General features: G+C 43.4%; 1 protein-coding gene across 1 annotated transcript in view; it reads left to right on the forward strand.

The window, feature by feature from the left end:
• The window catches only part of CMTM8 (CKLF like MARVEL transmembrane domain containing 8), a 115,095-nt gene that overhangs the window by 90,176 nt on the left and 561 nt on the right, over window positions 1–24,358 (forward strand). Inside the window, exons 2-3 of the mRNA XM_064277425.1 lie at window positions 9,106–9,279; window positions 22,917–23,033. Of these exons, the coding sequence (XP_064133495.1) occupies window positions 9,106–9,279; window positions 22,917–23,033 (291 nt within the window). The remainder of the gene's footprint in view (window positions 1–9,105; window positions 9,280–22,916; window positions 23,034–24,358) is intronic.

A 24,358-nucleotide genomic window follows, 5' to 3' on the forward strand; every position in this document is an offset into this window, starting at 1 on the left:
GGAAGAAGCTTCTTAGTTCACTAAGAAGTAGAAACCTTTAGCTTGATAAAGATCATCAATCGAAAACCAACAACGGACCTCACACAAATGTAAAACATCAAAATGAACAATGAAGATGTTAGAATAGAACAAGATTGACCACTGTCACTTCTGGAAAATGGTTCTGAAGATTATAGTCAGTGCAATACCACAAGAAAAAAAAGAAGTGGTATAAATACTGGAACACATCAAAGCTGCCCTTATTGCAGGTGATGTGTGTGACTGTTTTAGCCAGAAAATGCTAGGGAATCAGCTGGGTGGGATGGTGCGATGTTGTTGTTGTTAAGGGCTGTTGAGTCGCTTCCGACTCATAGCGACTGTGTGTACAACAGAAGAAAACACTGCCTGGTCCTGCACAATTCTCAGTCGCCGTTACGCTTGAGCCCGTTGTTGCAGTCACTGTGTAAGTCCATCTTGTTGAGGGCGTTCCTCTTTTTCACTGACCTTCTAGTTTACCAAGCATGATGTCCCTCTCCAGGGACTGAGCCCTTCTGACAACATGTCCAAAGTATGTAAGACATAGTCTTCGTCAGCCGCCTTCTAAGGAGCATTCTGGTTGTACTTCTTCCAAGACAGATTTGTTCTTTCTTTTGGCCAAAAAAAACCCCACAAAACCCAAACCCATTGCTGTTGAGTTGATTCTGGCTCATAGAGACCCCATAGGACAGAGTAGAACTGCCCCATAGAGTTTCTAAGGAGCGCCTGGTGGATTTGAACTGCTGACCTTTTGGTTAGTAGCCATAGCACTTAACCACTATGCCACCAGGGTTTCTTGTTCTTTTGGCAGTCCATAGTATATTCAATATTCTTTCCCAACACCACAATTCAAAGACTTCAATTCTTACTTCGGTCTTCCTTATCCATTGACTGGCTTTTGCAGGCATATGATGCGATTGAGAATACCATGGCTTAGGTCAGGTGCACCTTCATCTTCAAGGTGACATCTTTGCTTTTCAACACTTTAAAGAGGTCTTTGGCAGCACATTTGCCCAACACAATGTGTTTTTTGATTTCTCGACTACTGCTTCCATGGGTTTTGATTGTGGATCCAAGTAAAATGAAATACTTGACAACTTCAATCTTTTCTCCATTTATCATGATGTTGCTTTTTGGTCCTCTGGCTTTACCCGTGACTGTGTTTATAAATAGTTTGTGTGCTGCCATCTTCTGATTCAATTTTACATGTTCACTAGTAACTTCCCTTTATACTACCATCCCCACTGTTTCCCTTCCCCACGTTGTAATTTGTTTAAATCAGTATTCAGTGTTTATATTATCCTCGTGCAAATATTTACAGCTGAGGATTATAGTAAACAATGATTTATTTCTTTTGGTTTTTTTCAGAAGTTCATCATTGCCTTTTTTTTCCCCCTTAGTTTTCTTTGTAACTAATTTACCTCACATTTTCCAAGAATCTCTCAGTAAAGTTTCCCACAAGACCAATCATGTCAGATAGTCCCAGTTTTTGTCTTGAATGTACTCTCCTGGGGACCTCTCTTCACTGCCAACCTTGGAATTCCCTTTGGCTTTCTCTTGGGTTGGATTCCTTGTTTCCTGGATCCCATGTCATCCGCTTGGTTTACTTATTTTGGTGGAGCATGTTCTCTAATAGCTTCAATGGTTTAAGTAGAAAGTAAAATGATATAAGGCATGGTGGTGACAGATGTTAAAATGGACGTCGTGAATCACTGCTCCAGCCTGCCCTGGTTACCTTTATACCTGGCGTACCTACTTTCACGTCTCTCCTATGTAGTTCTTTTTCTCTATTCCATGTTTCTTTTTCTTAGTTTATACTGTCATTTCAATGGGTCATATCCTTCAGTATATTCCTGAGGAAGAATGCATAGAAAGTAAATTTTTTAGATATTGCATGTCAGAAATAAAATTTATTCTCTTCTTTGTCAGTAACTTTGCTGGGTAATTTCTAGGCTAGAAATTGTTTTCCTCCAGATATTTGAAAGTGTTGCTCCATTGTCTTTTAATATCCAATTTGCTTCTGGAAAAAGATAAAAGCCGTTCTTGTCTCTGATCCTTTGGTATGCTGTTTGATCTTTGGTTGTTTAAAATTTTCCTCTTTGTCCCTAGAATTCTGAAATTCTATGATGTACCTTGGTTTGGGTTTATTTTCATTCGTTGAGCTGGATACTTGGGTGAGCGCTTTCTATATAGAAACTCATGTCCTTAGATTTTGGGATGTTTTCTTGAATTATTCTGTGGCTGATTTCTTACTCTTCGTTTTCTCCAGTCTCTATTCTGGGAACTTAATCAGATATTTGACCTCCTGAACCTAATCCTCCCTCTCCTGGTTTGTCATCCCTGTCTTTTTGCTCTCCTTTTTGGAGGTTTTCTAAATTTTATCTTCCAATATTTTTATTAAGTTTTTAATTTGTGCTATCCTATTTTTAATTTCCAAAAATTATTTTTGCTTTCTGAATGTGCCCTTGTAACCTTCTTTTGTGCTATTATAGTGTCATTTCTCTCAGAGGATACTGATGATTTTTTGGGAGGGGGGCAATTTTCTTCTCTCTCTTCAAAGTTACTTTATTGTGCTTGTTTTTTGGTTGCAGTTCACTGCCCTGTCACAGGCTTCACTCTCTTGGTAGATCTCACAACCTTGGTTGTCTACCATGGTTTACAAGTGCAAAGCTGTTTGGATGCTCTGAGCACATGGGTAGGGTTTATCAACTTTGAATATGATTGTAAAAGAATCTGGCTGGCTGTATGTTGGGGAGTCCCCAAAGCCAGTATATTTAGGTCTTTTGTGCGAGTGAAGGCCTGGCCATCGGTATTCTAAGAGCCAAGTGTAGAGGAAATGATTAGAGACTGGAGGAGGAGGAGAGCAGGCAGGGAATTCCTTTATATTAAGTACAGACAATCGTTGAAACACCCTGTTTTTAGTATGATACTCAAACCTTCAACAGTGTCCCTCAATCCAGAGACACACTATTTTGTTTTACCTTCTTTAGGGTAGTTCTCAAGGAGCTCAGGCAGTGCAATGGTTACACTCTCAGCTGTTAACCAAAACTTCAAACCAGTTCTTCCCAGTTCAGTCATGGCCAAGGAAGCGACACTGGAGAAATTGAACCAGAACCCTAACCAGAATGGGAAAAATTACAGGTCAAAGCCCTCCTAGAAGCTTAATCTCCCCCTTGGAAAACAAGGGCAGCATATGTGTTGCGTAGCAGCCAAATCCCTTGCCTTTTGGATTTTGTGCAGAGTCAAACACCAGCGCCCTACTTGAAGATATCAGCCAACTACACTGCTTTGAACGTGTGTCACTCTCCTCAGTCCTGGCAGTAATCCAGTCTCATGTATCAGGCTTCTGAAGGGGCTCACTGCACCCCTTTCAAGTCTCCCATTCCAGGGCTTCAACCTGTCATTCTTCTCGTTCCAGCTATGGTTCTGGATCACCCAGATTGTAAAAATTCAGGTCTGTTCCTATTTTACTTCTTTGGCCATGACTGAACTGGCTTGAACCAGTTCAAAGCCCTGGCTAAATGAAATGCCACCGGCCTGAACCCACAAGCCATTCCACAGAAGAAAGATATGACAGCCTGGTTCCATAAAGATTACAGCATTGGAAACCCTACGGGGAATTTCTGCTCTGTCCTGTAGGATCACTATGAATCAGAATCTACAGCACAAAACAGCAAGAACAATAGAGTTGTTTTCAACGAGGGGTGATTTTTCATCCCAGGGGACATGTGGCAATATCTGGAGACATTTTTGATTGTCACAACTAGGGATGCTACTGATATCTAGTAGATAGAGGCCAAGGATGCTGCCAAACATCCTGCAATGAGCAGGACAGCCCCCCTCCGCAACATAGAATTACCTGGCCCAAAGCCTCAATAGGGCTGAGGTTGAGAAACCCTGGTCTAGGGAATAAACTTTTCAGACTCATGACAGAGATGGAGCAGGAGATAAGGACTGAGCTCTCTCCGGACAACATTCCACTAATCCTCCTCACTTTAAACACACACCCGCTTCGCTCCCAGTCCCAGAGGTACCTGGTGCTATGTGTTCCTGAGCTTTTCTAGGCTTTCCAACGAGGTTGATATGGTTCATGACTTTCCCTGTTAACAAGTTTAGGATTCAGCTTTCTTGGGTGGCTAAGTCAGTTACCCCTTGACCATATGCATTCCAAGCTTCCCAAAACCTGTTACTTTTGTCCGCTTTACTATTCATCCCATCATCGTAGTAATTTTGAAAGAGTTTCGGGAGGGAAAAAAACCAATGTGCTCAGTCTGACACCTTTGCCAAGAAGCCTAAAATACGTGCTGGCACAGCAGTGAGCATAAGTGAATGGAATGGGAGAAGGATTCCAGAAAATGATCCAATATATAAAAAGTTACCAATATGTGATGTTGGATCAATTTACTATTTGTTACAAAAAATAAAATAAAATTGACCCTCATTCCATATGTAGAATTCAGTCACAGTTGGATTAAAGATCTGAGCATACAAAACTACAAGAAAATTTTTGGAAATATTTTTATAATGTTGTGTTGATGAAAACCTTCTGAAAGAGGAAAACCTTCCTAAACAGATAGGAATACGAGGCAACCTGTCTAAAACCAAAACCAAACCTTTGTCGTCGAGTTGATTCTGATTCATCGCAACCCTATAGGACACAGTAGAGCTGCTCCAAAGGGCTTCCAAGGAGGGCCTGGTGGATTCGAACTGCCAACCTTTTGGTTAGCAGCCATAGCTCTTAACCACTACGCCACCAGGGTTTCCAGGGTGACCTAAGGAGTGACCGATTAACTGTGTAAAAATTTGAAACTTCCCTATGACAAAAACTCCATGAAGTTAAAAACAAAGCTGGATGGGAAAAATAATTGCCACATATATAGCAGGTTACTTTCTCTCTTACATAAAGACCTCAAATCTTCTATGAAAATGAAATTTTTAAGCCTATCAATAAATAAAAGGAGCCCTGGCAGCCCAATGGTTAACCACTTGCTGTTAACAGAAAGTTCAGTGGATCGAACCCAGCAGCTGCTCCTCGGGAGAAAGATGTGGCAGTCTACCCCGTAAAGACGTACAGCCTTGAAAACCCTTTGGAGCAGTTGTGCTCTGTCCTTCAGGATCACTACGCGTTGAAAACGACTCGATAGCAGTGGTTTTGGTTTGGCTTAACCAACCAAAAACCAAACCCATTGCCATGGGGTCGATTCCCACTCACAGCGACTTTAGAGGGCAGAGTAGAACTGCCCCATAGGGTTTCCAAGGAGTGGCTGGTGGATTCGAACTGCCGACCTTTTTGGTTAGCATCCATAGCATGCTGTAGCTCTTAACCACTGCACCAGCAGGACTTCTTGGTTTGGTTTGGTCATCAATAAATTAAGAGCTCCAAGTGGCTAATAAGCATTTGAAAAAGGAATCTACCATTCTTACTGCTGATGAGGAAAATGCAAGTGAACAGAGGTGCAAGAAGAATACTATGCATCAGTGGTTCAGAAAGTGTAGTCCCTGGACCCATAGCATCAGTATCGCTGGGAAGCTTGTTAGAAATGCAAACTCTTAACATTTTAAAACTACTAAGTCACAAACTTTGGGGGGTGGGACCAGGTGGTCTGTGTTTTAGACATTTCTGATGCTCACTCAAGTTGAGAGCCACTGAGAAATAACCGAAAGAATGAATGAACTAATGTCAACTTCATGGATGAATCTCACAATGTTAGGGAAAGAAGCCAGATATCAGAGTACATGTGTAATTCCATTTAAATGAAGCTCAAAAACAGGCAAATGTAATCCAGAGTGATGGAAATCAGAACAGTTGTTAGCCTTAGTGGAAAGAGGTGGGCGTGGAGCTTCTGGGGCACAGGTCATGTTCTGTTTCTTAATCTGGGCACTGATTACCCAGGTGTGTTCAGTTTGTGAAAATTCGTCAATCTGTTCGCTTAGGTCCTGTACACTTTTCTCTATGTTGTTGTTGTTGTTAGGTGCCATTGAGTCAGCTCCAACTCATACTGACCCTTTATACTGCAGAACGAAACACTGCCTGGTCCTGTGCCAGCCTCACAATCATTGTTATGCTTGAGCCCATTGTTGCAGCCACTGTGTCAGTCCATCTCGTTGAGGGTCTTCCTCTTTTTCACTGACCCTCTGCTTTACCAAGCATGATGGCCTTCTCCAGGGACTGGTCCCTCCTGATAACATGTCCAAAATACATGAGATGAAAGGAACTTTCTGGCTGTACTTCTTCCAAGACAAATTTGTTCATTCTTTTGGCGGTCCATGGTATATTCAGTATTTTTTGCCAATACCCTAATCCAGAGGCATCAGTTCTTCAATCTTTGTTATTCACTGTCCACCTCTCGAATGCATATGAGATGATTAAAAACACTGTGGCTTGGGTCAGGCGCACTTTAATCTTCAGGGTAACATCTTTGCTTTGTAACTCTTTAAAGAGGCCTTTTGCAGCAGATTTGCCCAATGCACTATGTCGTTTGATTTCCTGACTGCTGCAGCCATGGGCATTGATTGTGGATCCAAGTAAAATGAAATCCTTGACAACTTCGATCTTTTGTCCATTTATCATGATGTTGCTTATTGTTCCAGTTGTGAGGATTTTGTTTTCTGTTGAGGTGTAATCCATACTGAAGGCTGTGGTCTTTGGTCTTATCTGTAAGTGCTTTAAGTCCTCTTCACTTTCAGCAAGGAAGGTTGTGTCATCTGCGTAATGGAGGTCGTTAATGAGCCTTCCTCCAATCCTGGTGCCCTATTCTCAATGCTGTCTTCAAATAAAGCAGTGAGAGGCACAACATGGGATCTCTCCCTGTCTTTTTAATCTGGCTTTGAATCATTTAAATCATAGTAATTTAGGCTGATGAGGGTGCGAGGGAAGAGCGCCCATCCGTTGGTGAGAGGGTAAATTAATTTGAGGTTTTGGAGAGCATTTGGCATTATCGCTATTCCAGAAATTCCACTTCTGGAGATCCCTCCTGGAATTCAGGTATGCACAGGTATATAAGACTATTCTTGGGGCATTTTTTTCTTACAATAAGGAGGCAACCTTAATTTCCATCAGTAGGGGGCTGGTTACATGAATTATGGAGAGCTGGGTAACCATTAAAATTGGCGTAGATCTGTATGTAGCAGCGTGGAAGTATGTCCTCCATAATGCTGATTGAAAAAAGCAAGTCACTGGCAATGTGTACAGAGCAATCCATATTTATAGGTGTAAAGTATAAGGACGTGCAGGTGGGCAATTATAAAGGCAAGGAAAGATAGATACAAAATTGGTAGTATTGGTTTCTCTGAAAAACTTAGGACTGGTGGGTAGGATTGGAGTTGTCCTTTATTTAGTTCTCTGTTAATTTTTTTACCTACATTTATCACTTTGGAATTTTTTAGAAGTCTTAGCTTTATCATTTAAGAAAAAGTGTTTTAACTTAAAGAAATGCTTATCTGGGAAAAGATTGAACAATGTTTTTAGTCTAAGCACATAAAGTCTGGGGTTTGTCATACATACACACACAAGAAGCAGGAAGTGAATAGCTTTTGTGGAGTGATTTTCATCAGTACGGGTTACAGCAGGAAAGAAGGTTTGCTTCTGGGTGTATCTCAGTTAGCTAGGAAATTCACTTAGGTGGTACGATTCCTTTATTGACAGGCATTCTTTTTGTGTTCACTGGCGAGGTGGTGGGTCATGTATTCCTGCCCTTTGAGAGATGGCTTAGTTAACGATATTGTCCCCGTGTGTGAAAGATGACCACCATGAGCCCATTAGACAAAGCAGCTCCAGACAGTGGGCTCTGCTTGCTTTAATAATGAAAAACTTTTTTGCATTCGGAGCCAAGAGCTGTTAGTTGAGCTGAACAGGCTGGACACAAGCCTGTGCTGGAAATTCTTAAACCCTGCACTCCTGTGGCAAGGCAGACACTATAAGCCCACGTGAGGTGCCTCTTCCCTCAGCCCCTAGGTTTCCTGTGTGAACTGTCAACCAAGGGCTCCTCTGACCCTTTCACTTTGAATCAGGAAGCCCGCGATGTTGTTTCAGAAGTCTGCCTAGCCCAGTTACGTCTCTTACAGGCCTTCCTGATCCAACTGAATGTTAGATACACACGTATGGATTACCTGATGAATTCGGGCCAAAAAAAGACAAAAAAGCTTCACTAGTGTGAGACTTAGTAACACTTTCATCTTCACTTTCCATAAATGTTGTGGCCACAGATGTGAGCCCCTAAAATGCATCGCCATTAAGCATCTTTTCTTTGGAACTCATGGACAATATCAAGCAGATAACAAAATGTCGATGTCCCGCCTGTAAAGAGGGCGAAACAACAACATTTAGAGCCAGGTACCTGCACAGACATTCAAACCGTTACAAATAGATTCCTCTCAAAGAGCAGTTGAGAACATTCACGCCTTGAGAGCAGGGCAGTCCCAGGGACCACCTCCGAGGGGACCTGCCATCTTGTTCCCTTGACTAGTATCAGCCTGTGAGCAAATTCCAGCCATAGTGTGTGTGGTTTTGCCCTGAGAGGTGTTTTAAAACTCTTTAATTATTGCTAACATTTAAAACATCAAGTTTATCATGTACAAACGTTAAGTTTCTGTGTTCTCCTGGAAAGACAAAAACGATCTGGCAGAACCAGCCCGCGATTTAGCAACGATTGCCTGAAGCTGAGCAGAGCCTGACCCCTTAGACAAGACGTGGGTTTTCTTATCTGCCACAGTGCCTGCTCTGCCTGCTAAGTTTATGCCTCTTACCTTCCTGGCATTTGTAGGCAACATAAGTTTGTAGCCGTTATTATATTCTTAAATCGTGTGTGTTGCCGTCAAGTCATTCCAACTCATAGCGACCCTACAGGATGGCAGAACGGCCCTGTAGGGTTTCCAAGGGGCAGCTGGTGGATTCGAACTGCCGACCTTTTGGTTAGCAGCCCAGCTTTTATCCCCACACCACCAGGGCTCCATGGATGTGTGTGCACCCATGAGATTTGTAATCGACACTCTGTATAATTATTTTTTTCTCTGTCCCCCACTTCCTTCCTTTATTTTTTTATTTTCTCCTTCACCTCTCTTTTCTTTTCCTCTGTCTCTACTGTTTTACAGGTGCTGGGACTGCTGGTGTGGACCCTTATTGCCGGAACTGAGTACTTCCGCGTCCCTGCGTTTGGCTGGGTCATGTTTGTAGCTGTGTTTTACTGGGTCCTCACTGTATTCTTCCTCATCATCTACATAACGATGACCTACACCAGGATTCCCCAAGTGCCCTGGACAACAGTGGTAAGGAAGTCTGTGCTGTTCTTGTCTGTTACCTATGAGATAGGATGCCATTTAGCCCTTCACTAGTCAATTCTAGATTGTCTCAGCCAGCAGAGGGTGGGCCAAGCAATGGAGACCCCAACAGGGCACCTAATCACAACATTATCCATAGCTTCTCAGAGTGTTTTACACCTGAGTATGAAACCAGGTATGTTGGAAGTTCCAGAAATTCATTTCAGGGAAAATAGCAAACCAGCTCTCTGAAGACCAAATCAAGGAGAGCTCAGTTCTCTTATGTAGACTCTTGAGTAACCAGTGTCAATCTGGAAACAGGTGTGGTGTGTGAGGGCACCAGCCTCCTAGATCTCCCTTCCTTCAGACCCCTTTGGAATGAAAATGAAAACTGCTATTAGAACAAATAGGTGTCCTCACATCTGGAAGCAAGAATAGTCAAAGGTGATTGGATTCTTGCCGTGGTTCCAGGCAACATGCTGGATTCAGAATAAACAAAGATCCACACACAGTCTAGGAGTAAACGAATGATAAAATGTGTAAATACAGTAGTACCCTATGGTGTATGCTGAGTCCCTGGGTGGTATAAATAGTTAATGCACTCAGCTGCTAGCTGAAAGGTGGAGGTTCAAGTCCACCCAGAGGGGCTCAGAAGAAAGGCCTGGGGATTTATTTCTGAAAAAAAAAACGAGCCATTGAAAACCTATGGAGCACAGTTCTACTCTGACACACATGGGGTGACCGTGAGTTGGAATCGAGTCAGCAGCAACTGGTTTGGTTCTTTTGGTTATGATGTATGCTGGGGTGGGTGGAGCCCTGGCGGTACAGTAGTTAAGAACTCAGCTCCTAACCAAAAGGTCAGCGGTTCGAATCCAACAGCCGCTCCTCAGAAACCTTATGGGGCAATTCTACTCTGTCCTGTAGGTTTGCTATGAGTTGGAAACAACAGCAACGGGTTTCAACAGGAGGCAGGGGTATGTAGAGTGTGATGGAGATTACCACCTTGGTGTGAGACAGCTGGGAAATCTGTAGAGAAGAGATGAAGTTTAGCTTCATCTTGAAGATAGGTCAACATGTCCTAAGTGAAATTCAGAGACATGAGCTAAGTTAAGCCCCACAAGAACACAAATCTTCATTTCAAAGTGGGCTGAGTGGCTTTGACTGTTTCTCCAAATCCAAAAAACGAGGATTCTCCATTAAGGTTCTTTAGACTGTGTCACAGGCTCTGAAAATAATTCCAAATGAGATGCCTATAAATGTGGAGGGCAGCAGAGGCAGGCTGGTTGGAATCAGTGCTCTGCTTCCATGGTGGGCACTAGGGAGAAGAGACTCATTTGGATGTTGGATTTAAAAAAAAAAGCTAGCACCTTGAAGTACTAGTAACTATGGGACTATAAAACCTGTTGCCGTTGAGTTGATTCCAACTAATAGCGACCCTATAGAACAAAGTAGTACTGTCCCATAGGGTTTCCGAGGAGTGGCTGGTGGATTCGAACTTCTGACCTTTTGGTTAGCACCCAAGCTCTTAAGGGAATAATCAAAGTGAGTTGGGGGATTTATGGAGGGCTGTTCGGGGTAAGAAGTCTTGAAGAATATGACTATGAACTTGAAAGAAGAACTCAGACATTGTAACAAGGGAACGAGTCATTGGGATGCAGATATGAATAGTACCTTTATTTCCTTCTTTGCCTGAATCTCAATTTCTAGGCCAGGGGTTGGAAACTTTCTCTGTGAAGGGTCAGATAGTAAATATTTTTGGCTTTACTGGCTATACAGCCTTCATCACAAATAATTCTGCTTGTAGCATGAAAGCAGCCATAAACAATTTGTAAATGAATGTGTTGTGGCTGTGTCCCAGTAAAGTTTTATTTATAGGCGGTAGACAAGATTTGGCCGGTGGGCCATGGTCTGCTGGCTTCTAGTCTAGATCATATACATACTTTTTTTTTTTATTCTAAATTTTATTTATTTTGTTGTTTTTGAAAATATACACAGCAAAGCATACACCAATTCAGTTTCTACATGTACGATTGGGTGACATTGATTACTTCAAGTTTTTAACCATCTTCACTCTCCTTTTCTGAGTTGTTCCTCTTCCATTAACATAAACTCACTGCCTGCTGAGGTTCCTATCTAACCTTTCCATTTGCTGTTATCTATATAGTCTCTTTTCCAAGCCTAAAACTCCCTCAGGAATTTATTACATTAAAAATTTTTTAAACATTGGCTTTAATGGTACTTAATACCTATAGAGATGTTTTAACATACGAATGAGGTGTTGGAGATGCTCACTCATCCATGCCAAGAAATTTGGAAGACAGCTACTTGGCCAACTGACTGGAAGAAATCCCTATTTGTGCCCATTCCAAAGAAAGATGATCCAACAGATTGCGGAAATTACTGAATAACAACATTAATATCACATGCAAGTAAAATTTTGCTGACAATAATTCAAAAGAATTTGCAGCAGTACATGGACAGGGAACTGCCAGAAATTCAAGCTGAATTTAGAAGAGGACATGGAACAAGGGATACCATTGCTGATGTCAGATGGTTCTTGGTAAAAACAGAGAATACCAGAAAGATGTTTACCTGTGTTTTATTGACTATGCAGAAGCATTTGACTATGTGGATCATAACAAATTATGGATAACATTGTGAAGAACGAGAATTCCAGAACACTTACTTGTGCTTATGTGGAACCTGTACATAGACCAAGAGGCAGTCACTCGAACAGAAAGAGGAGATACTGTGTGGTTTAAAGTTAGGAAAGGCGTGCATGAGGGATATATCCTTTCGCCATACTTATTCAATCTGTATGCTGAGCAGATAGTCCAAGAAACTGGACAATACGAAGAAGAACGCAGCATCAGGAGTGGAGGAAGACTCATTAACAACCTGTGATATGCAGATGACACAACCTTCCTTGCTGAAAGTGAAGAGGACTTGAAGCGCTTACTGATGAAGATCAAAGACCACAGCTTTCAGTATGGATTACACCTGAACATAAAGAAAACAAAAATCCTCACAACTGGACCAGTACGCAACATCATGATAAATGGAGAACGTGTTGAAGTTGTCAAGAATTTCATTTTGCTTGGATCCAAAATCAATGTCCATGGAAGCAGCAGTCAAGAAATCAAACAACATGTATTGCATTTGGCAAATCTGCTGCGAAAGACGACTTTAAAGTGTTGAAAAACAAAGATATCACTTGGAGGACTAGGCACGTCTGATCCAAGCCATGATATTTTCCATCACCTCATACGCATCTGAAAGCTGGAGAATGAATAAGAAAGACCGAAGAAGAGTTGATGCCTTTGAATTATGGTGTTGGCCAAGAATACTGAGTATACCATGGACTGCCAGAAAAACGAACAGGTCTGTCTTGAGTCTAGTACAGCCAGAGTGCTCCTTGGAAGTGAGGACGGCTGAGACTTTGCCTCACGTACTTTGGACATGTTATCAGGAGGGACCAGTCCCTGGAGAAGGATATCATGCTTGGTAAGGTAGAGGGTCAGTGAAAAAGAGGAAGACCCTCAATGAGATGGATTTACACTGTGGCTGCAACCATGGGCTTAAACATAGCAATGATTGTGAGGATGGTACAGGACAGGGCAGTGTTTCATTCTGTCGTACATGGGGTCGCTATGAGTTAGAACTGGCTGGATGGCACCCAACAACAACAAAAGCAAATGAACAGCCCTCTCTTCTGGCACTGCCTAGTTTTTACAATGCTTTGATTTGCATTATCAGAATTTATCATTGGGAGGTGTGTCCCCATTTTACAGATAAGAAAACTGAGGTTTGGCATCATGTGACTTTGCACGGACTCACACCCAACAGGAGTCCACGTGTCCTGATGTCCATCCAGAGGTCAGGGAACCTGGACTTTTAGTCCTTTCAGAATTATTTAATCGTTTATCCCCTCAAGCATGGCCTCCAAGTCAGGGGCTGACCACTCATGTGTGTGAAGGTCCAGACAGGTGTGTAAATGAGTAAATTGAGCGTGCTTTTGAAATCTTTCCACTCAGACACACTTTATTAGCATATTAAACAGCTTGAGAAATATTCTTCATTAAAAAAAATAAGCTGGAAATGTGGTCCCAGGATTCCTAGGTCTTCCATTTGTTACTTTGGTTTTGTTTTTATTGTGCTCTAGGTGAAAGTTTACAGCTCAAGTTAATTTCTCATTCAAAAATTTATACACATTTTGTTTTGCGACATTGGTTGCAATCCCCACAATGTGACAGCATACTCCCCCTTTCCACCCTGGGTTTCCTGTGTCCATTTGACCAGTTCTTGTCCCTTCCTGCCTTCTCATCCTGCTTTTGGACTGTTGCTGCCCATTTGGTCTCATATATTTAATTGAACTGAGAAGCACGTTCCTCACATTTGTTATTTTTTGTTTTATAGGCCTGTCTAATCTTTGTCTGAAGAGTGGGCTTTGGGAGTGGCTTCAGTTCTGAGTTAGAAGGGTGTCCAGGAGCCACAGTCTCAGGGGTTCCTTCAGTCTCTGTCAGACCAGTAAGTCTAGTCTTTTTACATGAATTTGAATTCTGTTTTACATTTTTCTCCTGCTCCGTTCAGGATTCTCTGTTGTGATCCCTGTCAGAGCAGTCGGTGGTGGTAGCCGGGCACCATCTAGTTCTACTGGTCTCAGACAATTTTTTTTTTTCCCTAAGAGAATCTACAAATTGGGTTTCTGTGTGAACTTTCCCAGTTTTAAAATGTTTATAGCCAAATGTTTTCAAAATTTCATTTGGTGCGGGCAGATGCTACAGGTCAAACATGTCTGACTTCTAGTTGGGGTTTTTATTTGTCATTCCAAATGAAAAGTACCATTGCAACCTCCCAGAGCATTTGTGAGTTGACATTCATCTGAGCATCCAGAGTCAGGTCTAGAACAGCCTTCGGTGTCTAACAATGACAACTTCAGACTAAACTTGTGTATTACCAACTGCTCAGCAGAACCTATTATAGAGCTGACTGGGGACTTCAGATGCCAGTCCTCACTGTGGCGTCCTACCACTGGTCAGGAGCATGGCAGGGGTCAGGTTGACCCAGGACGTTGTGTTGAGGCAGCTGATAGGCTCTTGGTGCCCAAGTGGTACTCCTAGAATCTTGCTATTCAAAGTGTGGTCCCTGGACCATGGCATCAGCATCATCCAGGAACTCGTTAGCAATACAGGATCTTAGGCCCCACCGCAGACCTACTGAGTCAGAAACTCCCAGAAAAAGCCTGGGAGTCTCTGTTATTATAAGCTTTCCAGATGATTCTTTCACACCTACGGTTTGGGAAGCACTGGTTTAGAAATAGTTATAGATTCACAATCCCTTACCCAAAATCCCTGGACCAGATGTATTTGGAATTAAGTTTTTTTTTCTCCAAATTTTAGAAGAATATCGTCTTAGTCATCTAGTGCTGCTATAACAGAAATACCACAAGTGGATGGTTTTAACAAAGAGAAGTCTGTTTTCTCACAGTCGAGTAGGCTAAAAGTCCAAATTCAGGGTGTCAGCTCCAGGGGAAGGCTTTGTCTCTCTGTTGGCCTTCTCATCAATCTTCCCCCAGATTAGGAGCTTCTCTGCACAGGAACTCTAGGTCCGAAGGATGCACTCTGCTCCCGGCGCTGCTTTCTTGGTGGAATGAGGTCCCCCTGTCTCTGCTTGCTTCTCTCTATTATCTCAAGAGATTGCCTCAAGACACAGTCCAATCTTGTAGGTTGAGTCCTGCCTCACTAACACAACTTCCACCCATCCTCCATTGTTAACATCATAGAGGCAGGAATTACAACATATAGGAAAATCACACAATACTGGGAATCATGGCCCAGCTAAATTGATACACACATTTCTAGGGGGACATAATCTAATCCATGACAAATATTAAAGTCATTTGGTGCATTTCTGAGTTTGGGACAGCACCAGAATCAAACACGTTCATGTTTCTGTAAGAACACATGAATTTTCCTCAGAGGGACAGAAAAGACTGCATCAACCCCATGTCATTCAGGCCAGCTCTGGCTTCCAAATGAGTTTTGAGTTTACTTTTGCTTCTCAGGGCGTTTGTGAATCTAAGACTGCAGATAAGGAATCAGTGGGCCTGATATTAGTCCTCTGGGAACTTGACTGAGAGTCCATCCAGGGAACACCGCAGAAACCAGAATTTCATAATCTTGTGTGCAGCCCCCTCAGTTGATAAGGCATGAGCGTTGCATGGGAACCTGTTTTAACAATATGCCGTGTACTAATCATGTGTCAAGGGCTCTGCCACGTGGTCCATATACATTATCTCTGATCTTCCCAGCAACCCTAGAGGAACAGGTGGTATTGCCAGTATTCACATTTGAGGAAACTGATGATTTATAGACGTTAAGTAGCTCACCCAAGGTCAAACCATCCACAAGTGGTAGAGCTGGGGTTGAACCATATTCTTAATCCCTCACTACTCCAGCAGTTCCTAACCTTTGGGCCTAATTCTCGTAACTACCATCTCATGAGGAATCCAAGAAAATCCACACATGCCCAAGCATTTTCTGTAGCCTGATTATAGATCCAGCCCCTATGTGCACTGTTGTTTTTCAAGTGTTACTTTATTTTGCTCAATAAAATACTGACTACATTAAAAAAAAAAAAAACAACAATGTGCCATTGCCTTTATGTATCTAGGGAGAGTGCAGGTGCAAAGTTGCCTGAAGCTGTCTTTATTATGAAGCAGGGACCACAGCTGGTTCCCACCAGCACCTCTGAGCTCCTGAGCTCCAACTGTTAGAATACTGTTTGCCCAGAGAGTCTTGGATGTGCTTTGTGCCAAATCTGATCTGAGCTGAAAATTTAAAGCAGTAAAATTTGTCCTCTTCGTAGCGCTAAGTACCAAGGCCTACCCAGATGCGTGCTCTGAGACTTGCTCACCTGTAGCTCATTATCACTGACCTCATTGCAAGTCCTGTGAGCCTCCTTTTACCAGTAATAGAGGCTAATGTTTACTAAGCACCTACTGTGTGCCAGGTATCATGCTGGGTCGTATATTTACATCATTTCATTTAATCTTCACAATAACCCTGCAAAGACGGAATGTATTATTTCCATTTTGCAGATAAACTGAGGCACCGAGAGGATATTTTTGATAGCCAGGAGTGAGATGCAGGTCCCTAATGCCAGCTGCAGCTGTCAGCCCTTGAAATTGGCTTGGCTCCCAGTGTACACAGATGCTCAATTCTCTTGGCCTTGAAAGTAACCATTTTCATTGTGCCGTATTGAACAGGAACTGCTAGCCCAGATGTTAGGCCTTGGTGGTCCTTTTTGGCAGTTCTAAAGAGTACTGATATTTCCAGATCTTTCCACAAGATCCTTTCACAAAAGATGGTGCCAGAACAAAGCACATGACTTATTAGCCCAGGGCTCAGAGACATAAAATGGGCCCTGTCTTAGTCATCTAGTGCTGCTATAACAGAATTACCACAAGTGGCTTTAACAAAGAGAAATTTATTTCCTCACAGTAAAGTAGGCTAAAAGTCCAAATTCAGGGCGTCAGCTACAGAAGAAGGCTTTCTCTCTCTGTCAGCTCTGAAGGAAGGTCCTTGTCTTCAATCTTCCCATGGACAAGGAGCTCCTCAGGTGCAGGGACCCCAGGTCAAAAGGATGTGTTCTGCTCCCAGTGCTGCTTTCTTGGTGGAATGAGGTCCCCAACTCTCTGCTTGCTTCCCTTTCCTTTTATCTCTTGAGAGATAAAAGGTGGTACAGGCCATGCCCCAGGGAAACTCCCTTTACCTCAGATCGGAGAGGTGACCTGCGTGAGGGTGGTGTTATAATCCCACCCTAATCCTCTCAACATAAAATTACAATCACAAAATGGAGGACAACCCTACAATACTGGGAACCATCGCCTAACCAAGTTGATACACACATTTTTGGGGGGACATAATTCAATCCATGACAGGCCCCCTCTACTGGCTCTAAGGAGCCCCGGTGGTACAGTGGTTAAGAGCTCGGCTACTAACCCAAAGGTCAGCAGTTTGAATCCACCAGCCGCTCTTTGGAAACCCTGTGGGGCAGTTCTGCTCTGTCCTGTATGGTTGCTATGAGTTGGAATCAACTCAACAGCAAGGGGTTTGGTTGTCTTCCACTCGTGATGCTTGGTCCTAGAGGCTGAAGAGCCAGAAAGGCAAGAGGTAGCTAGAGAAATAGGACACCCCAACCGCCTTCAAGAAACAATCTGATGGGAAAGACAAACGTGTACAAGGCTAAGTATCAGGTAAAGCAGAATAAACGCTAAAGAAAGAGGCAAAGTTCTAGGGGAGCAAGAGGAAGGACGTGTTCTTTCTGACTGTTAACTTAAACTTTCGGAGGCTTTATGGAATGCCAGGTGGTGAACTCAAGGGGCTTTATCTTTCTTTAAACTCTTGAGAACCCAGTGTCATCAGACATTAGCCTGAAAATCATGCATTCTGAGCTATCTGAATAGATTGAGCACCAGGGGCAATAGGATTCAATATCCCCCGATATTCCTTTTCTTGGGTAGTCATAGGACTTTCAGTCAGGCCTTTGGGCACCCAGCTAGTCTCCGTTTCCCAGCCACCCTGCCTGTAGGTGGACCGTAGGACTGAGTTCTTGCTGATGGGATGTGAGGGGAAGTGATGTGTGAAACTTGTAGGTCATGCCTGTCTTCGTCTTCTAATGCTGCTGTAATAGGAGTACCACCAGTGGTGGCTTTTAAGAGCAGAAATACATGTTCTCATGGTTCTGGAGGCTAAAAATCCACATCAGGGATTCAACTGTGTCCCTGCCTCATAGGTAGTCCCAGGCATTCCTCGGTTCTTTGGCAGTCCTTGCATGGCATCTGTCTTTGTGTGTGTCTGTGTGTCTGTGTCTGTGCTGCTCTTTATACAACTCAGGAGTGATAAGGTGTAAGATCCACCCTACACTGGTATGACCTCAACTGAGTGATCAATTATATTACATTAAATTGCATTATGGAAGGTGATTACATTACATTAAATTAGATGTAAGGTCATGTTATATTACACTGTATTACATTACAGGTATATAGGGATTAGGATTCCTACACATATTTTTGGGGGGACACAATTCAATCCATAACATGCCCTTAAGGAGAGGCCTGCTCCCCCCGCACCTTCCCACTAGCTGTTATATAGACATCGCATTGGTGTGCCACTTGGAGAATGTTAAGACCCCAGAGATGGCAGACCAACACAAAGGAAGAAGCCTGTGTCCTTGTTACCCAGAGACTGCTAGACCAGCCCTGGCCACTATGTCGTCCTACTGTGCAGGGGTAGATTAACCGGTAAGCAAGGCATACATGGGCTTAATCGTGTCTGTTTACTTACTAATCTGTAGTGCACAATTTCATATGGGTTTCACCACATCTTTCATGTGGTGAAAAACAGGTGAAACTGCATAATTGTGTACCTTGCTTATTGGGCAGCCCATCCCTTATACTGTGCAAGATAGGGACGAACTGTCTTATCTGTTGTTGTCAGGTACTGTGGAATCAGTTCTGACAGTGGCCCTATCTATGTACAACATAATGAAACACTGCCCGGTCCTGTGCCATTGTTTCCCCACTTCTCCCCACTGTCTTCAGACCTGAAATTTCTCTTAATACGTAGAGAAGTTGGAAGTAGACTTCCTGTACATACCTTTCCCATCCAGGGATTGAAAGAAAGTTGGAAGTCATCGTGTAAACCAGAGGGTACTGTGCATGGCCTTGTGAGCCTCAGCCAGCTTAAAGCCTAATTCTAATCCTTTGAATTCAGTAAGTATCTCTTTGATATCTACTATAGGTATAACATGGGGCATTGGTGGTTCAGTGGTAGAATTCTCGCCTTCCATGCAGGAGACTCAGGTTCAATTCCCAGCCAGTGTATCTCAGGCACACAGCCACCATAGTCTGTCAGTGAAGGCTTGTATATTGCTGTGATGCCGAACGGGTTTCACTGGTGCTTCTAGACTAAGACAGACTAGGAAGAAAGGCCTGCAAATCTATTTCCAAAAATCACCCAGTGAAAACCCTTGGATCACAATGGTCTGGTCTACAACCAATCATGGGGATGACGTAGTCGTGGACAGCGTTTTGTTCTGTCGTGCGTGGGGTGGCCAGGATTCAGGGACCCACTTGATGGCAGTTAACAACATGTGTATAAGTGTGTATAACACTGCTCTCTTTTGTGTGGGATTTTGTTTTTTTAAATCTGTCCAGCAGTAGAAGGGCCAGTTCAGAGTAGTGACCTGAGGGTAGTGAGGTGCCTGTCGTTGGAGCCTGGGCTATCACCAGGGCTACTACCAGGGCCCTGGTTGCTATGAGTCGGAATCGACTCGACGGCAGTGGGTTTTTTACCACCAGGGCAGGGAGGTTAGGCAAGGCCAGACTTGATGGCCAAAAGCCACCTCTCACAAACACTGCTCTGAAATTCTGTGATCTGGGTCTAATCTAGCCTTCAGGAAATTGCCACAGAACTAAAAGAACCTAATCCTCTTCACCAAGGGTTAGACATTATTAGCAGTTCGGTCTTGTAAGTCGTAGACACCAATAAGGCCTTGTAGAGGAACAACAAAGAATTGCTAGCTATTTGGAGCATATTGTTTGTTTTTGTGTTTGTTCGTTTGTTTTGGTATGTGTGCGCCTTTGGGGAAAAAAAGGATATTTTTATACCAAAGAAGGATAGAATTTCAGAAAAGAATAGCCTTCCCTTCCTCCAAAAAAGAACAATTGGAAACCTTTGTAAGTTCCCACACCGTGCTTACTGGGACTTTGGCTGGCTGCAGTGAACATGTATTACTTTTTTTTAGCATTTTGATATTTTAAAAGTAATACGTGGCTAGTTTGTTAAGGAAAATAAATTTAACCCCCACTATTTTTTTTTTTTTATAGAAGTGTTGGAAACCCTGGTGACTTAGTGGTTAAGTGCTACGGCTGCTAACCAAAATGTCAGCAGTTTGAATCCACCAGGCGCTCCTTGGAAACTCTATGGGGCAGTTCTACTCTGTCCTATAGGTCGCTAGGAGTCAGAGTCAACAGCAACAGGTTTGGGGTTTTTTTTTTTTTTTTTTGGTAGAAGTGTTGGAGCCTTGGTGGCGTAGCGGTTAAGAGCTTGGCTGCTCACCAGAAGGTCAGCAGTTCGAATCCACCAGCCGCTCCTTGGAAGCCCTACGGGGCAGTTCTACTGTGTCTTATAGGGTCGCTGTGAATTGGAATCGACTTGACAGCACTGGGTTTGGTTTTTGGTTTTTATGAGTCGGAATCAACTCAAAGGCAATGCGTCGTTTTTTTTTTTGGTTTGATGGAAGTATTCAAAATGAAACTAACGTTTCCCACTCCTCTGAGGTAACTACATTTAACTTTTTGTGTTTTTAAAAACAATGAGGGTGGGGTGGACTCTTTTATCTAGTGCTGCTATAACAAATACCACAAGTGGGTGGCTATAACAAACAGAAACTTATTTCTTACAGTTTAGGAGGCTAGGAGTCCAAATTCAGAGCACTGGCTCTAGGGGCAGGCATTCTCCTCTGTCGGCTCTGGGGGAAGGTCTCTTCGAGCTTCTGCTCCTGGGTGATCTTTATTTGGCTTGGCATCTCTCATCGCCTATGACTGCTTCTTACTTCTTACCTCGCTTGTTTTAATCTCTTATATCTCAAAAGAGGTTGACTCAGGGTACACCCTGCACTAATCCTGCCTCATTAGCATAACAGAGACAACTCATTCCCAAATGGGATTATAAGCACAGACATTGAGGTTAGCTTTACAACACCTGTATTTGGGGGGAACATAATTCAATCCATAACACTTGGTAAATAGGAAATGTGTAAAACGTTAAATTGCAAGAGGTGATGTGGCAATTTAAAAAAAAATACCAGTAAGATTTTTTTTTTAATACACAGATGTGTTCCTGGACCAAAAAGCACAACCCCCACACGTAAGGAGCCATCCAGGGGCAAGCGAGCAGCTTGCACAGCTTCAACTTTCGGCAGACCCTGGTGAAGCCCCTATTTTAGATGCTGACCTTTCTAACCCAGGAGTAGTGTGGGGAGCTGAGGATTCATGACCCCACCTAGAAGGCCAGAACCAGATTCCAGAAAATTCTATTTACCCGTCTTTTCCTCTGAGAAGAAAAATGCATTGCTTCTTCACCTGCCCATCTCTCTATGTCTCTAAGTTATGAAGGTAGAGATGTTAATGGCCATGGGGACCTGCTCCTTGAAATCCATCCCTCTTCTACCTGTATGGGCCTCTGGGGTGCAGTGGCAAAGAGCTCAGCTGTTAACCAAAAGGTCAGCAGCTGGAATCCACCAGCCACTCCTTGGAAACCCTATGTGGAAGCTCTACTCTGGCCTATAGGGTCACTGTGAGTCAGAATCGACTCGACGGCAGTGGGTTCTACCTGTATACAGCTTTGGTATCTGCCGGTGGCTTTACCCCTTTCCCACCCCCTCTCATTGTTCAGGCAAGACCAAGCTGCCTGAACATTTTTGCATTTTACAGTATGGTTTCCTAGAGTTTAAATATAACCGAGAACCAAATGCTTGCTTGGATTTACATAGCTGTCCCAAGGGTGAGATTAGTTCTCCCAGGGCTAGATTAATATTTATAAACTCGTTTTTATTTTGAAGAACTTGCTGCTAGGAAAGAGGAACTCACTAAAGGGTCCCTCCATGCTTAGAGCATGGGCGTTGGAAGGTCAGCTGGGCCTGTTTTAGGACAAGGTCTCCCAGCTCTTGTTCAGGGACATGTGGTGAGGGGCTACCGCTGCTGCTGGACCATAGCTGAGGAAAATCTCACAGCATGGCCCCGACTGCTGCCTGCCTTGCTCAGCCAGTAGGTCACCATAGCTGAAGTCTGGGTGAAATGGGCGCCGAGAGCAAACTGAGGTACACCAGTGTTCATTGTAGCACTGTCCGCAGTAGCCAAAAGGGGGACACGGCCCAGTGTCCAGCAACAGATGAATGTGGTACATCCATCCAGTGGAATATCAACTCAGCCATGAAGAGAAATGAAGTCCTGATAGATGCTACCACGTGGATGAACCTTGAAAACATTATGCTGAGTGAAATAAGTCAGACCCAAGAGGGCAAATATCATATGATCCCACTTCTATGAAATATCTAAAGTAGACAAATGCCTGAAGACCAAAGTAGATTCGCAGACACCAGGGCCACGTAAAAGGGGAAGTAATTGCTTCATTGGCCCTGGGTTTCTGTTTGAGGGGATGAAAAACTTGTGGAAAAGATGGTGGTGATGGTTATGTAACGTGGTGAATATAATTAATGTTGCTGAATTGTACGCCTAAAAATGGTTCACATGAGAAAATTTTTATTGTGTGTGTTTCACCACAATAATTTTTTTTATAAAAAGAGCAAGTTGAGGCGAGAAGTGGCTGGAGGGCAGCATGCAGTCTGGGTGTTGGGGCGGGGGTCTGGGTGTGCTATAAAAACTGGTGCGAGACCCTCTCATCTTGTACTCCCACCCGCACCCCCCAGGCACAGCCCTCAGTCCCTGCCCTCCCCCAAGGCCCAGGTGTCGTGTTTGGGCCCTCACTACACCCAAAGTGCAGCCCTGAGCACTTCTGGGGTCCAGATCTGTGCAAGCCTGACACCCAGACCTTCCCTCCCTCCCTAACACTCTCCAGGGCCTGTGCTTCAATGGAAGTGCCTTCGTCTTATACCTCTCAGCCGCCGTGGTGGATGCATCCTCTGTCTCCCCGGAGAGGGACAGCCACAACTTCAACAGCTGGGCGGCCTCCTCGGTGAGTGAGCCCTCTCATCCCCTGTAACCCCCTGGGCGGGGCCTGCCTGGGACCAGGGGGAAGGACAGGAACCAGTACCATCTACAGTAACGACTCATTGGCCATTGGCTAATTGGTTTAAGGAGCATCGGGGCCTTCTAGTGGTCTAAAGTGCAAAAGGTTGAGAGAGACTGCTTGAGTGAAAGCCAGGTGGGTGGAATAAAACATGTATTTGTTGGGGGGAGAAGACGTGTTTGAGGCATTCTAAGAATAATTCTGCCGCCTGGAGTTTATGAAGTGAGGGGGACTCTGCAGAAAGTGGGCACGGTACAATTTATATATATATATATATATATTTTTTTTTTTTTAAGTAGAAATTATCGTTTGTGCATTGAAAATGCCTAGAAAAAATATATACCAGCAGAGTTTCCTTCCAGGGCCTGGGCTTGGGGGATGAAGGGTGTAGAACAAAGGACTTCTACTTTTTAATTTAGATGCTCCTGTACTGTTTGCATTTTATTTTTTCTTTGTACTTTTTAATCATAAGGGTGTGTATTTTTCTGATTTACAAGACTAATTTTAAGAATCTGTCTGAGATTGGCCTTCAAATATTCCCACTCCAAAAAAAGTAGGGTCGGGGGATGATGGAAAAAAATAGACAGGGATGTCAAAATGATGATAATACTGAAGTTGGTTGATAAGTACATTGAGCTCATTATATTCTTTCACTTACATTTATAGTTTAAAATCTCCGTATTCTTTACTTAGTCTCATGTTTGACAATCTCTGTTTATAGGCAGAGAGCATGGGTGCACATGAGATTAAAAATCACAAGCTTTGGCCACGCTGGGCCTAAGTTAGTACATGGCAACAGTTGGCTGGAACCAGGTGATGGCCGCTGCACTCTTCCAGTCACCCACCATTCACACCACACGGGCCATGCGTATTCACACCTTAACTCCAGCCTGCTGGACTCCTTTATGTTAACTGACCCTGTGGCAATTGGAAGTTGGTCTACAATTGTCTATGGCAAATCAGAAATACGTGTACTTCTCGGATGCATCACCATCATAAACCAAAAACCAAACCCACTGCATCCATTCTGACTCATACACCCTACAGGACAGAGTAGAACTGCCCCATAGGGTTTCCAAGGAGCAGCTGGTGGATTCCAACCGCTGACCTTTTGGTTTGCAGCCAAGCTCTTAACCACTGTGCCACCAGGGCTCCAGCCACCATTATGGACATTCCTAAGTGAACTCTCTGGAGTTATCTGAGCATAACTACAGGCTTTCCAGACATGCTCCAAAAAATAAAAAGAGCAAAAGCAGAAGTTGTTTGAGAGA

Source organism: Loxodonta africana, chromosome 27, assembly GCF_030014295.1.
Source record: "Loxodonta africana isolate mLoxAfr1 chromosome 27, mLoxAfr1.hap2, whole genome shotgun sequence".
In the NCBI taxonomy this organism is placed as follows: Eukaryota; Metazoa; Chordata; class Mammalia; order Proboscidea; family Elephantidae; genus Loxodonta; species Loxodonta africana.